Consider the following 14,851-nt stretch of genomic DNA (forward strand, 5'->3'; position numbering starts at 1 on the left):
TCGGTTTGGAACAGAAGACTCAACAGTACCTGTCAATTGTTCTAATTTTGCTGACAACCTTGTTGAGCTGTCTTCAAACATTACAGAGTTCAAAGGAAGGTGAAAATAAAAATGAAAAAAGATAAAGAGTGAAGAACAATATGTTTATAGGAGATCACAATGTTTTCTTTCGTTCCACAATTTAGTCTTCTGACTAATGCAGCATGTTTTGACAGTGAACTAACTGACCCTCTACACCCTTACTTAGAATTACAGAAATTATGTGCACTGGGACTTTTCTAAGAAGTTAATGTTAATTTGCGGTGAGTAAAAAGTTCAGATTAATGGGAGTAAAGAAATCTGAGAGCTGGGTGGAACCACATTTTAAAATTAATTTTCTTACATTCCTGCTCTTAAATAAAGACTTTTACCACAACACATTCACCAAGAAGCAAGGCCTACAATTAAGCAAGTTACAGGCTTGTTTAGAATTTGCTTTAGACATAGGCTGTATCTACATTCAGTGTATAGTAAAGGCAGAATACATTGATATTACATTTTTCACCTCATTTTAAAACCAGTCCTAAACATTTCTTTGAACTATTCATTTTAATAAGATTCCTAAAATATTAGAAGCATGACACAGGTTTGGTTTCTAGTTCTTGTCATAATAGTAAATTATAATGTAAAATCCAAGTTTTGAAGCCAGTGGATTTACACCAGATTTACAGATTTGTAACACAGCAGAATTTGTCTCATGTTTGGTTGCCTGGTGAGCAAGACCAGAGAAAATCTGGCTGAATGAATCTTGGTTGGAAGATACTAACTGGCGTATGCAGTCTGTGCTTCAACGATATTATATAACCAACAGTTATAATGGAATTTATCTAGAGAGAAGCTGAACTGTCCATCACAAGATAAGGCACCCAGCAAACATCTCAGCAATCAGCAGTCATCAACACTGCAGTTACTTGCTTCTCTAGTCTATCAATCAACTTCAAGAAGTTAGAAAACATAGTTGCAACTTTCACCAACTATAGTGCCATCCATTAATTCAGTCTGATTAATGAGAATAGAAACTATGGAACCAAATCATTTGATTTGAAAATAACTTCAATTTTTTATTTTGATCTATTCAATATGTTTTGGGCTGGTGTTACTGGCTAATGGAATTTAGTTCTTCTTTCAATAAAATGATTTTCAAATGAAATAGAATTAAAAGAATAGGCTAAGTGTGATACTATAAAACAGTGCAATTTAAATAGGTGTGTAATTTTCAAATGCGTAACTTTATTTAAGTTAGCAAAGCAGCTATTCTTTATTAAGGACTAGTCACTGGCCAATTTTGATTTTTTAAAAACTTATGAGTGCATTTTTACAAATGCACAAGTAATTTTTGGTCCTTGCCTAAAATTAAAAAATGGCCAAATTAACTTTATTCAAACTTTGCAAAACACTTCCATCTTTGAGCTATGACCAAAATTTCAACCCACAAGATTTGTTTCGAGTTTCCTGTTGGTTGAATATCCTTAATAGAACATTTAAACTTTAGCACTGTTGCCACAATATACTTACGATGATAAATATTTTGTATTTACATACATATTCTGACGATATCAGTGTACTTTGCAGTCATCAATGAAGCAAGTCTACATTAAGCATATCATCTTAAGTAAATATTTTTACCAATAGAGAAAATAAGGCACAGAGGTGTTATGTACTTTGCCCAAGGTTACATAGCAGCTCTGTGGCAGCTCTGGGATTAGAAATCAACTCTCTGGGCACTATAACAGTACATGCCTTTAAACGGATTTCCTGATTTAAGTACACTAAATCATGCTTCCTCTAATTTATTCCATTAGGATTTTCTAATGTTAAGGACATTTTGCATTGGCATCTAATTTAAAAAAAATCCCAGATCCCAGAGCTAAGTAATTTAACATTTAGCTTTTACTTTTTTTTAGGGATGAGAGATATCCAGAGCTGTGGTTTAGTATAGGGCATGATCAAAATGGAACCCGGGCCTTGCACTGAAGATATCTAATGGCATGGACTTTTAGTTAAAAAAAGTTAGATTGCCATTATGTCATTGGCCCTACAGAAGCAAGTCCCCAGTCACATTCCAGTTCCCATTCCTGCCTACCACCTTCTCATAATGATAATTCTAACATTTTAAAAATCATTTATTTCATCTTGTCTACAAGACTGAGTCCAAAATCCATGCTCTGCCTTCTCGAAAGAATAATAGGACCAGGCACCTGATTTTAAAAGTCTGCTCATCCTTATTCTTGGTAGTGAGCATCAAATTTAACATGAACACAGCAAGAAGAATACAGTGTGATTCATACTGCAAAAAAACCCAACCAAACACAAAAAACCCTTTAAATGCAAGGGTAAAAATGCATTGCTTTTCAAGTGAGGAAGGGGAGTGTCCTTTGGGATCCTTCTATTTGACGTGTAGCCCTCCTATTACTCTCAAAACCACTCTCAATGAAAGCATCTGCTCATTGCTGCTCAAAAATGCAAACAGAATGACAGTATGTATAAAGAGTGATATAGAAAATATTACTGAAAGCTTTATAATGCCATAATGCTGTTATATAAATCAACGGTTTGCCCTGATCTTCAACACATGTTTAGGTCTGGTCACCCCACCTTAAAACAGATATACAGTAGCAGAAATAGGAGCATCCAGAGACGGGCGATGAAAATGATTAGAGACATGGAGAGACTTCTGTATGAAGAGAGATTGAAAAGGTTAGGACCAGTTAGCTCAGAGAAGAGACAAGCAAGAGGGAACATGATAGAGATCTATAAGATAATGAAGGGTGCAGAGGAGAGTAAATTAGGTGCTCCTAATTGTCCTTTTTTATAAAAGAAGTACAAGGAGACATTCAACAAAATGAAAGAAAATACATTTGAAAACTGCAAAAAGGAACTACATTTTACACAGTGCATACCTGTCACCATACAGTGCCACTGAGGCCTAACACTTAGCAGGATTCAAAAAAGGGTTACATATTTATGTAGATAAGGATATCCACAGTCACATTCGATAGAATACAAAATGTACAAAGGGGAATAAACTATCAGGCTTCAGGGCACAAGCAAACTGCTAACTCACAGGAGTGAGGAAAAACTTCCCCTATATACTCAGCATTCCGTAACTGTTTTACATGGGGTTTCTTCCATTTTCCACAGAAGCATCTAGTGATTGCTGCTACCTGGCAAAGGATACTGATCTAGATGCACCACTGCTCTAACCCAGTATACCAATCCCTATGTTCCTAAACAGGCCTTGCGTCATAACAATCCACAATGCAGAACTGCAAGAGTCTCCCTTGCCCCCATTCTAGTCCATACATTTAATAAACTGTCCCCACAACTTTTCCAAGGCTTTTCCTCCTTAGGAACCTCTGAAGAAGTAGGAAGGGTCTCCAGTGGGGACTATGATGTAAAAGTCTAAATTTACTATGCTATTTAACCACTTCACCCTCCATTTTAATAATGAAAATACAGGACAGCTTAGGTTTGAACAACATTTATCCTTGTGGGGTTCATTTTTACCTTAAGAAAATAAAGCAAATAGGGGTTGTAAATCCCACCAAGAGACTTGAAAAATACAAAATTAAAACAAAACAAAAGCTGCTGTAACAAAGAGCTACTGAAATCCACAATCTCACAGACAGGAAGAAAAAACAAGCCTGCCCTTTAAAACACTGCAGTGGCCTGTTTGGCAGAGATTTGTTTAGGATAGGGATGTGGGTGTAAGTAAAACAAAGAAAAAATCCTTCACTTGCCACTCCACTGTCACTTTTGTCTCTTTCCTCTCTTCTTCTCTTCCTTGGTTTTAACTGTTCGCTGTCTCCATCTCTTTGGGTATGTATATTAATATTTCCCCTTTCAGACTCCCCCGATCAGTGAGTGATCAGGAATGTCTAGTGTCACTGTCAACAGCACAATCATACTCTTGGTCTGGGAAGATACAGCAGCCAGTGCAGTTTGTTCAGAAAACCAACTCTCCCCCGCCCCACACACTGAATGGAGTTGGCAGAGAAAGCATTCCCTAATGCCAATTTTTCACAACAGAACAAAAACAAAGCACAACAAAAACTCGACAAAACTAAAAAACAAAAATTCATGGGAACAAAACTTAAGAGAAAATGAACCCCGGGGTCCTATACGCATTTCTATTAGTGTGCATGGAACTTCTTCAGTTTCCTAAAATACAGCTATAAACAAAGCAAACATGAAGATGAAAACATGACACCTGAATTACTATTAAATATAAGAGCCACGAAAGTGTCATGCCATAATAAATCTCATCAAGGTATTTACAATTAAAAGTTAATTACAGTTGTCGCCTGTAAAACTGCTCATGTATAATCACCATAAATCCTTGCATGGGTGGTGCGGTTGCTGAGTAATAACCATACTCCTAATGTGATTAAAGACACAAGCACACCTTACGCTTGTGCCTTCAATCATCCCAAATTGCATGGTTATTGCAAAATGCCCTCACACCCTATTTTGCTTCATTACTAGAATATAAGACAGTCAAACACTGTCTTATAAAAATTTTGAAATAGGGTTCTTAGACTCCAAGACCAGAACGGACCATTGTGGTCATCTAGTCTGACCTCCTGTATATCACAGGCCAGAGAACTTCACCAAAATAATTCCTAGAGCTGATCTTTTAGATAAAAAACATCCAACCTTGATTTTAGAATGGACCGTGATGAAGAATTGTTAAAAACAAATTCCAAGGAAGTGCACAGGCTGTTTCTCTTTCATCCTTTCAAGTAGTTGCTGCCTTGATGAGTTTCCCAATGATTCAACATTTGCTATATGGATTCCCAGGTCTCTCAGTTCACCCAAAGTGCATTCATCCCAAGAACTTTCACTTTCATTAATAGTAAACATATTTTGGTTTAAGAAAAAAAAAATAGCGACAAGACAGGAAGGACCAAGGCCCATCAATCCTCCCTCTTTACCTCACTTGACATTACTCAGTGTTGCCGAGAAAGGCAAAATCTTTCCTAAGGTACATGCAGAAAAATGCCCCCACAGATCCTGTCAACATGCTTGGGAGATTGATGAATTCTGTCCTATGTATGTGGGCAAGAACCACCCTGGTTAAATCCATATATACCTTGAGATTATGTCAACAATCCCACTAATACTTTAAGATTGCTTCAAGATGAAATATTACAAATATAATACTTACTCATCTAACTCTTCCTCTTCAGTTTTAGAAGTATCGGCATAGAGGTATTTACTCATGTCCACCGGTCTAACATTTTTCCTTTTTGCAGGTTGTGGAGGAGAATCTTTGATAGTTACAAACATTTCAGGTTCAGGATCTGGCTCATCAAATGGGTTCAAGTACTCTGGAGCACCTTCTTCTTTAAAGGGATTATAATTATCACTATAGTAAGAGTCTTCTGGTTTTGAAGATGAAGCTGTTTCAGTATTGTGTTCTATAAAAAGCATTTTAAAAAGATTATTTAATACAGAATAAATTCAAAACTATTTTAGCAGATCTTTATATTTTCAGGGGCTTTGCTCTGAACTGAAACTTGGAATCTAAGGTCTTTGCTTTGAAGTGAATATTAATGCTTTATTTACAGTGTGACCTTGTTTAGCCAAAAATAAACTGTGAAAGGTAATGTCCCCTGAGGAGCGGGGAGGGAGGATATTAAACACTTTGGGTATGTCTACACTGCAATTAAACACTTGCGTCTGGCCCATGGCAGCTGACTTGGGCTCGCAGGGCTGTTTAATTGCAGTGTAGACATTTGGGCTTGCGCTGGAAGCCAGGGTCTAGGATCTTGCAAGGCGGGAGTGTCCCCAGAGCTTGAGCCACAGCCTGAGTCCGAACATCTATACAGTAATTAAACAGCTCCTTAGCCTAAGCTGGAGTCAGCTGGCACAGGCCAACCATGCGTGTTTAACTGCAGTGTAGACACACCCTTTGAGAAGTTCCCCACTTATCCAAAACTTCTTTCAGCCATATTAGTCATTTGTCCTCACTCATGTAAATAGGATCTCAATAGATGTGGTTTTCTTTTAACGGATTTTCCCAATTAGGTTTCAGAGTAGCAGCCGTGTTAGTCTGTATTTGCAAAAAGAAAAGGAGTACTTGTGGCACCTTAGAGACTAACAAATTTATTTGAGCATAAGCTTTCGTGAGCTACAGCTCACTGCTGTACTGCTCAGAACTGCTACCATAGATTTTTGATAACAATAGGAAATACACTCTCTCTATTACAACAAATTTAAATTATCCTTAAAGAGATACACAATCAGATTAATAATACATAATTTGGGATTTATAGCCAGCAACTCTACACAATTCTTTCCAGCAACAGAGGAAGAATTTTACACTAGCAGAGATTGTTGGCAGATATCTTTGTGACTGGAACAATATAAAAACATATATAGACAGAGAATGTTAACCACACTGAAATTTATCAGGACTAACCCCACTATTCTTGCATTCATAAATGGTTAGGAATTCATTTTACTACTGCTCTGACAAAATGGCATTATTGCAGGAAAGTGAGCACTAACCCCATACAAGTAGGCTCTTTACTAGCAGTTTTAACAAAAAACTTTATTTGCAATAACAATTCACAGTTTATTCATGATGCAAAGTGCCCTTTATTTTTTGAGCTTTGAAATTACTGGGTTGAACATAATAGATCATTTCAATTTAAAAGACAGACAATATTATTTATTATTTGTATGGCACTAGAGCCCAAAGATCCCCAAAAGGGCCTTGTCCACACTTGGGATTTGCCCCAGTACAGCCACTGATGACTAGCCAGTATAGACAAGCAAAGCAGCTACTTGTGCTTCTTGGAGCTTATTCCCACTTGAAACCAGTGTAAACTGTGGCTTACAGCGATTTACCCAATTTAGATTAGGGATTTGCATGGCTGATGGCTGGAGTCAAGGTAAATCCCCACTGTAGATCAGACCTGCATTTTCTGAGGTTATCAGAATGAACCATAAAGTTGTGTACATAGCAAGCCGTTGACCACAGGAATGTATTACTGGGTAACTTTATTCTCATTTCCACTTTGCTCCTATTGTTAGCCACACTCACTTGTGTCTTTTCTTAAATTAGATTATAAAGTGTTTGGGCAAGGACTGTATCTTGTACATTTATATAGTGGCAAGTACAATGGGACCTCCATCTCATCCCTGGTTCATCCTACTTGAGAGCTACAGGTAAGAAGCTTGAGAGATCTCATTTTAGGAAGAATCTCAGGACTCCTGTTCCTTGAGCCAGTGAACCTTTCACATCTGAATTCCAAGAGGTATAAGAGCATATTTTGTTACAGGCCCTTTCACGGCTGTCTGTCTCAGAAGAGACAGCTCATCTGCCCACTCTGAAATACTGCTACTGTCAGAAGAGGTGAGAATAAAAAGGGATTAACTATGTATTTCTCACAATAAAGAGAGAGAGGGTCCTCTCAGCCTCCCACCCCCTGGTGCAAAGAAATGGACCTTGCAACAGAGGGACAAGTCACAGGCAAACCACAGAGTCTGAGAAAGGTCGACATTGGCTCCACTCTGGAATTCCAGACCTTCCTGAACCCTACATCTGTACCCATAATGGGTCTCTTAAACCCTTCAAGACTGGCCAGTAAATGTAAAATATTCTGTGGCCATTTGCCAACGCCTTCGTAAAACATTTCAGTCTTTAGAAAACAATGTCAATCCAGATCAAATTATATTATGGGATAATAACTCAATACCTAATTTTGAAAGGGGCATACTTTCTAGGTAAGGACAGCTGTCTTAATTTGCAAAAGTGACTAGTAATCTCGGGTGCCTCAATTTTTTGGGACTCAACTTGGGACATCTTAAAGGGCGTCAGAAATGATGAACATCTGCCCTTGAAAAATCAAGCCATGCTGGGTTATTTCAAATTGGGGATTCAAAAATTGAGACACCCATAATCATCTTGAAAATTTAGGCTCCTGTTCGTAGTTTGAATCAATTCAATATTTTGTTGGTTTTAAGTCTTTAAATGGGTAATAATAATTAGATCTACTACTGAGTTGCAACTTGGCACACCAAGGGTCAAACCGACAATAATTATGAGTAGCCAAGTAATAAACCTGCAAAGGTAGGAGAGACAAAAGAACAGATTGATGTACTATTTACAATTGACACACTGCTTGCTTTTGCACCAGTTCCTGCCAAGTGTACCTGGCATGGTTCCACTGACGGGACTTCTCACAGAAGTATGCATTATGCCTGGCAGTTAAGTATCTGCAGAATCAGATGCTAAGTTCCCACAGGAACTAAGACCAATCACAAACCTGACCACCTTCCTTTCCCAGTGCAAATTGCACATGCATTCTATAACACACATACAGCAGTATACACATTTTTAAAAAAATACCAAAAGCCAAGCCTATCAAAACATTACACTGCATGCACAATCTTCCCCTGCAGGGGATGGAGGAAAGACAGAATGAATCACATGCGACAGCGTTACTTAATGCACTACTGAAAGGTGCTCAGATGCTATGGTGATAAGGGAAGTATAAGAAAAAGAAGAGAATAAGGTGTTATTTCCCTATACTGCCAGGAACAATGACATAATTATAAACCAATAAAGGGTATAACTGATTGAACATACTACAAAGATTTATCAAAACTTCAAGGCCTCAGAAGGATACATTTTAAAACGAGGGAGGAGGTGGTCCTATTTCAATGGGAAGGTGATTTTAGTGACCCAGCTGGATTTTATAGTGATAAAAGGAATTGTAAAAACCGATCCAAATAAACACTACACATTTGCAAAATGTTAGAAGCAAGTAAGCTTCATAAACCTAAAGAACAAGATCTGAAAATGATAAAATTGGCAGCAAAAAAGAGGTTAGGTAAGATTACTTCATGAAAAGGTTACAAAACACATATATGTTTATAAAAGGCCAAATGAAGCATGAAATGTCAATGAGTAAGGGCCTTTAAACAAAGGGGATAGAGAGATAAGGGAAGAAAGAAGCATTTGGAAACTGTACAAAACAAAGGGGAGCACTCAGGATTGGTCCAGTGGTCTTTTTGTCCACTCATTCACAGAATGTCTTATGAAAATATGTTTATTATTTCTATTACCAATAACAACCAAACAGCAGCATTTTAAACTTCTATCAGAAACATAAAGAGGGGAACATGGACTGGGTAGTTCAGTGGATTGGTAATTGCCTTTCACTTTTATGTTGCCAAGCCTAGCCCAGGCTGATAATGACCAACAATTGTCACCATATGAAAGCTGGTCAGTGACCTGTGTGAAATGAGTTTGGTAGGTTTCAATCCACTCACCTAGTTACCACACCGCTAACTAGCACCAATCAGAGACCTCAAGAGCTGAGTGGGCATGGCAACTGAACAATCTTCTTACCCTTAGAGATGGTTCTCAGGTCAGAATTGAGGTACACTGATGGGAGAGTGTGACGGAGTGGGAATTTTTCTTAATATTTTGTATCACTATTGTATGTGCGCCTCAGTTTTCCCTATGTGGTGCCTGATTAACTAGATGGTGGGAAAAGGTTGTTTACTCTTTGCAGAGACCCAGAGATACAGGGGTGACTGATGCCTAGCTGTCTGGGACCTGGGTCCCCATGCCCATGGAGAGCCCAAGAAGGCAATGGCCTGCCCAGACATTTGGCACATGACAACTAGCGACCATGAATGGCCAGCCCTCTGCAGGAAGCCAGCCAGGTATAACCAACTGGAGAACAAAGGAGCAGGGCCAGGTGACAATGTTTGCCTGGGAACAAGAACAAGGACTGAGGAGGGGCCTTGTGGGGTTGTCAAGTGTGGGCTGCTGGAAGCTGGAGATGTTACTGGAATGGGACTGAAGAGGGGTCAGAGGGTTCTGTGCTCTGGGACTGATCAAGGAATATGCTGTCACTTTCTGTTCTCTATGTTAACCGAGAAAAGAAAAGGAGGCACCTTAGAGACTAACAAATTTATTTGAGCATAAGCTTCCGTGAGCTACAGCTCACTTCGTCGGATGCATTCAGATGTTAACCAAGGACTTTCTATGCTGTGTTTGGGCACCTAATAAACCCTTCTGCTTTTACAACGCTGGCTGAGAGTCACTCCAGTTTAAGGAAGGTGGGGGTGCATTGCTCCCTTTGGATGTACAAGTCTCTCTCAGGTGTCCAACTCAGGTGGACTCACTGAAGGGAGCTCCCAGTGTGAAGCTGAAGGCTCCAAGTTTCAGTCTAAGGAGGCGGTAAACCAAGTGGCTTTCCCTAGTGGGAGTGTGACCCTAAAGTAGGTCTGGTATACTGAAGGGATTCCTCCCAGCGACTGTTCCAGAGCTGTTCAAGAGCACCGGACCTGTGGATCCGTGACAGGGAGCATGGGGAAATTTTCCCTGATGCTCCTCTTTGTGCATAGGTAGAAGGCTTCCGACTCCACATTTGTCAATCTGGCACCTTTTGGAAGCACTATTTTAATTCACATATTTTATATATTTTGATTATGTTTTGTTGTACACTATATACACTGACTTTATATGGTGATTTTCACACACTAACAACTCTAAACAACTTCAGAATAATTAATTGCGTTCTAGTGTTGTCATGGTATGATAAAAAAAAGGCATATGCCCAGTGGTACGGCAGCTATTGTAAGATTGCAAATATGTTATTTGGCCAGAATTCTAGTATTATCCCTACCATTAGACCATCACTATTTAGTGGAACCACTAGACAGAGAGAGAATAAGCCTCAGTTTGACATATCATTGGAGAAGCAGATATTCAGTTTCCATTGGCAATTAAGATTCCTGATACTGCTGCCTGGGTGCATGTAATAATGTTTTTACCAGAACAATAATTTTAGTTTGTAACCTTAGAGGAAAAAGTTATGCTTCATTAATGAGTCTGTAAATAATGATTAATTGTGTGAAAATGAATTCACCACCTTCTGCATCAGGATCTTCAAATGGGTTTATTTCTGCTGCATCAGGATCTTCAAATGGATTCGAACTGGAATTGGCCAATTCTTGTTCCTCTTTATCCAAAAAATTAAGCTTGTTGATAAGCTCTAGAAAAAAATTAAATATTGTTTCAGTATGGCCACAGCCAACTCTGGATACTAACTGTTTACAAAACACATTTCAAATTCAGAAAATTCACACCAGTGGTCCCTGAGAACTGGAGCACATCACCAAGTGCAGAATTAAACTAATGTATTTTGTAGCACACCAATGTTTCCAGCCAGAAGAAATTAATTGAATAAAATAGATGTTCATTGATGAGTCCTAACCCACTACACTGCCACAGTAGCCTTCTGGACCTAATCTGATTCAATAAATTTTGCAGTGAATCTAGAAAGCTAAATACAGCAACTTGATTTCAAAATATGAATGATTCAGATATTTGTTCACTGTCAATTCTCTTCTTTGCAAGTAACATTCACGTAAAGTCAGAGAAGGAACGTTTTGGTAAATTATAATGGTTAAGCATTATTCACTGCACAAATTGTGTTTTAATTATGTGGTTTTTCTTTCCTATTCACAATCATGTGACAATGCAGTGGCTGAAGAGAGACACTCTATCATGTTGTTACCTGTTGGATGTGCTACAAATTACTGAAAATCACATTGGATGGAAAGCACAATGATAAAACTGACAGCTGAATACAAGCAGAAGTCAAAAGGTAACAGGTCACAGTAAATACAGACAATCAGAAACAGAAAGAAAGGAGGAAAGCTCATAGACCTTCAGAGGAACTGGCTGATTTAGCTGAAGGCATATTTGCTTGCTTTATGCAGTCATCTTGATCTTCATCTAAGCTGCTCAGAGCATTCAACTGGTTTACAATTTCTGTAAACAGAAGCCAGTCAAGACAAATGTAAGGTAGGGTTATTTAAAGAAAAAGCTGTAGAAAGCATGCTATTACTAGAGAAACAGGGAAAGAGAGGACAGTTATTGTTAATGAAAAGAATACATTCAGAATGAATCATTACAGTGATATATAATACACTTATGCACCTGTATGGAACGCTACAGCACTATTTTAACAAGAAGGAACACAATAAGGTACATACTGAAAAATTTCTGATGGGTGCCCACGACCAGCAGTCTCAAGATTAACAAAAAACTTAAAATGAACACAGACATTAATCCAAAAACTAGGTATGCTAAATATAATTATTTTAACAGTTTTCCTGTTGGTAAGTAAAACTTGAAATTAATAGTATAAAGTTAGCTTTATACAAAAAGTTTGAGGCTACAGCATATACACTTTGATTATGCCTCATTAAGAACTAATCTCCATCAATTTTCCACCTAAGATACACCCACTTTAATAATAACTGTAAACAACATGGTCACTGAACATACTACAGAAGAAAACAGGCTGCAGTAATTTAGGGCCCGATTCTGCCATTTTTATTCTTAGTAATACCTTACTCATTGGATAAATGGCGAGGTGATTAAAGGGTAGGATCCGGTCCTTTGGGAATAGCTCTGAAACCAATATTTTAAAACAGAACCAAATAACTCCATTAAGGTTCCTTTTAAGTTAAGATAATCTGTGTATTGTTACTTTTAGGCCAGTGGTTCTCAAACTTTAGTACTGGTGACCCCTTTCACACGGCAAGCCTCTGAGTGTGACCCCTCCTTATAAATTAAAACCACTTTTTAATATATTTAACACCATTATAAATGCTGGAGGCAAAGCGGGGTTTGGGGTGGAGGCTGACAGTTCAGGACCCCCCTTGTAATAACCTCACCACCCCCTGAGGGGGCCCAACCCCCAGTTTAAGAACCCCTGTTTTAGGCTTTATGCACTTGCTTAAAATGATGGTTGGAGGAAATTAAGACATGATGATAAAACAATAGGAAAAGCAATGGCAATTCATATGCCGCCAATTTACGATGAAACAAAATACGAAAAACAGTGAAGAAAGTATTATGGAAGCACCACTCATGACTCCATAATTAAGCCTGAGTTGAGTTTGCATTTAAAGTAGGGATTCAACCAATTACAGATGAAGGATACAGTGTATCTCCCAAATTTAGAGTATTTACTCCACCTTGTAGAAACAACATGAGTTAAAAAAATAATAATCTAATACGTCTTTAAAAATCAGTTCAATATAGGACTATGAACTATTATGCATTAAGCAGAATTGTATGGTAATTTCATGCAATTGTCATTACAAGGTGGAGATAAGGCTTTTGAGATCTTGGAATGTTTTACCTTTAAAGTTACTGATATGTACTCAACCTTAACTACACTGTATATAGTTTGTGTCTGGGAAAAGTAAAACTATCACTGGAAAATAAAGTTGCTCAAACAGAAATCTCTATTTTCCAAACTGATAAAAAAAGTAACAAATCACACAGAGGTGAAAATTGAGCAACATCAGTGTTGCTGTGATATTATTGGATTAAAATATGACTATATAGATCATTGTTGCCACCACTATTATATATTTGCAACAAATCTTGTACAAGATGTGGCATGTAAGATGTCTATGAAAAGGTTATGATTTGCTGATAAGGATTATGCTATTTCTATGCATGTATCATTTTTGTATTTGAAGTTATGAATATTGGCTCTCTACCTGGATTTCAAATGTTTGCTTCTGGGGTAACGCCCACACGGTAGTTAGCCAGCACATCTTGGAGGGACTATTCTAATTGAGTGGCCCATCAAAAGGACTCAACTCACAATGGACCATGGGAGACACCCATCTACACTGAGTGGACTGTCCTATAAATGTGCTGTCTGGAATATAGGTAATGGCTTCCTGCAATGACTGAGAGAAATGGGGCATGACCATGTGACTTGCCCATGTGACTCCAAACACTATCTGATCACCTGTGATTCTCCACTACCTGTGCTGACATTTTTGTTTGAAACAATGGGTTTCCATCCACACGGCAGAGGATATAAATGGCCCTGGAAACACCTCCATTTTGCCCCTGTCCTGCTCAGATCTCTGGACTGCGGACTTACGCTAATGGGAGCATTCTCACCCCGGGAATGAGGTCCTTCCAGTGATTTGGAAGCAACCAGAGACTTACTAAGCCAGCAGTTTATTTCATCACTGCTACAAGCCTGAACCTAAGAACTTTGCAATTACTGTATGTATTTGATTCTTTTAACCAACTTTAATTCTCACCTTTCTTTCTTTTTATGAATAAACCTTTAGATTTTAAATACTAAAGGATTGGCATCAGTGTGATTTTTGGGCAAGATCCAAGTTATATATTGACGTGGGTGTGTGGCTGGTCCTTTGGGATCAGAAGAACTTTTCATTTGATGAGACTGGTTGTAAAGAACCACTCATCTCTGAATCCAGTGTTTTTGGTGGTGACATAAGAACTGGAATGCCAAAGGAAACTGCTTTTATGAGTTCTTGTTAGCCAGTGTGGTGAAACAGGAGTTTACTTTTGTGGCTGGTTTGGTATATCTTATGAAAGATATGAGTTGTGTTTGCCCTATTTCTCAGCAGTTTGTCCTGAATTTGGCATCCTGAGTTGTGACCCATTGAGGCACGGTTACAGTTGCTCTAACTCAGTGGTTATCAAATTGGGGTTCCAGGGAAAAAATTCCCTAATGGCGGACAGAGCTGTCCCTAGGGACCCCAGGCAGCACGGGGCCAGCAGCCCAGAGCCCCTGGACTTCCAAGAACTAAGTAGATCAAAGCAAGCATGTCTATCACACTGAGGCGATTTAAACTTCAAGACTCCTTATAAGAAATGGAAATGGAGGTGGATATTTTTTGCTGTTTTTAAAATTAAATAGGCAGCTAGTATTGTTTTTAAAATTATTATGAAGAAGAAGTTTAAACTTTGTTGTAACATGCATTGTTTGCCTGG

At 38.3% G+C, this 14,851-nt stretch overlaps 1 protein-coding gene across 18 annotated transcripts in view; it reads right to left on the reverse strand.

Moving 5' to 3' along the window:
* EHBP1 (EH domain binding protein 1) overlaps window positions 1–14,851 on the reverse strand; it is a 320,670-nt gene that overhangs the window by 151,557 nt on the left and 154,262 nt on the right. For 7 of the 18 annotated variants that reach the window (XM_038394206.2, XM_038394213.2, XM_038394207.2 and 4 more), the window contains exons 8-11: window positions 11,738–11,842; window positions 10,938–11,060; window positions 5,207–5,459; window positions 30–71 (exon numbers count right to left, since the gene is read on the reverse strand). In XM_038394206.2, the coding sequence (XP_038250134.1) occupies window positions 30–71; window positions 5,207–5,459; window positions 10,938–11,060; window positions 11,738–11,842 (523 nt within the window). The remainder of the gene's footprint in view (window positions 1–29; window positions 72–5,206; window positions 5,460–10,937; window positions 11,061–11,737; window positions 11,843–14,851) is intronic. The other 11 variants (XM_038394216.2, XM_043512051.1, XM_043512049.1 and 8 more) reach the window with 3 other exon arrangements.

This window comes from Dermochelys coriacea, chromosome 3 (genome assembly GCF_009764565.3).
Source record: "Dermochelys coriacea isolate rDerCor1 chromosome 3, rDerCor1.pri.v4, whole genome shotgun sequence".
NCBI classification, from domain to species: domain Eukaryota; kingdom Metazoa; phylum Chordata; order Testudines; family Dermochelyidae; genus Dermochelys; species Dermochelys coriacea.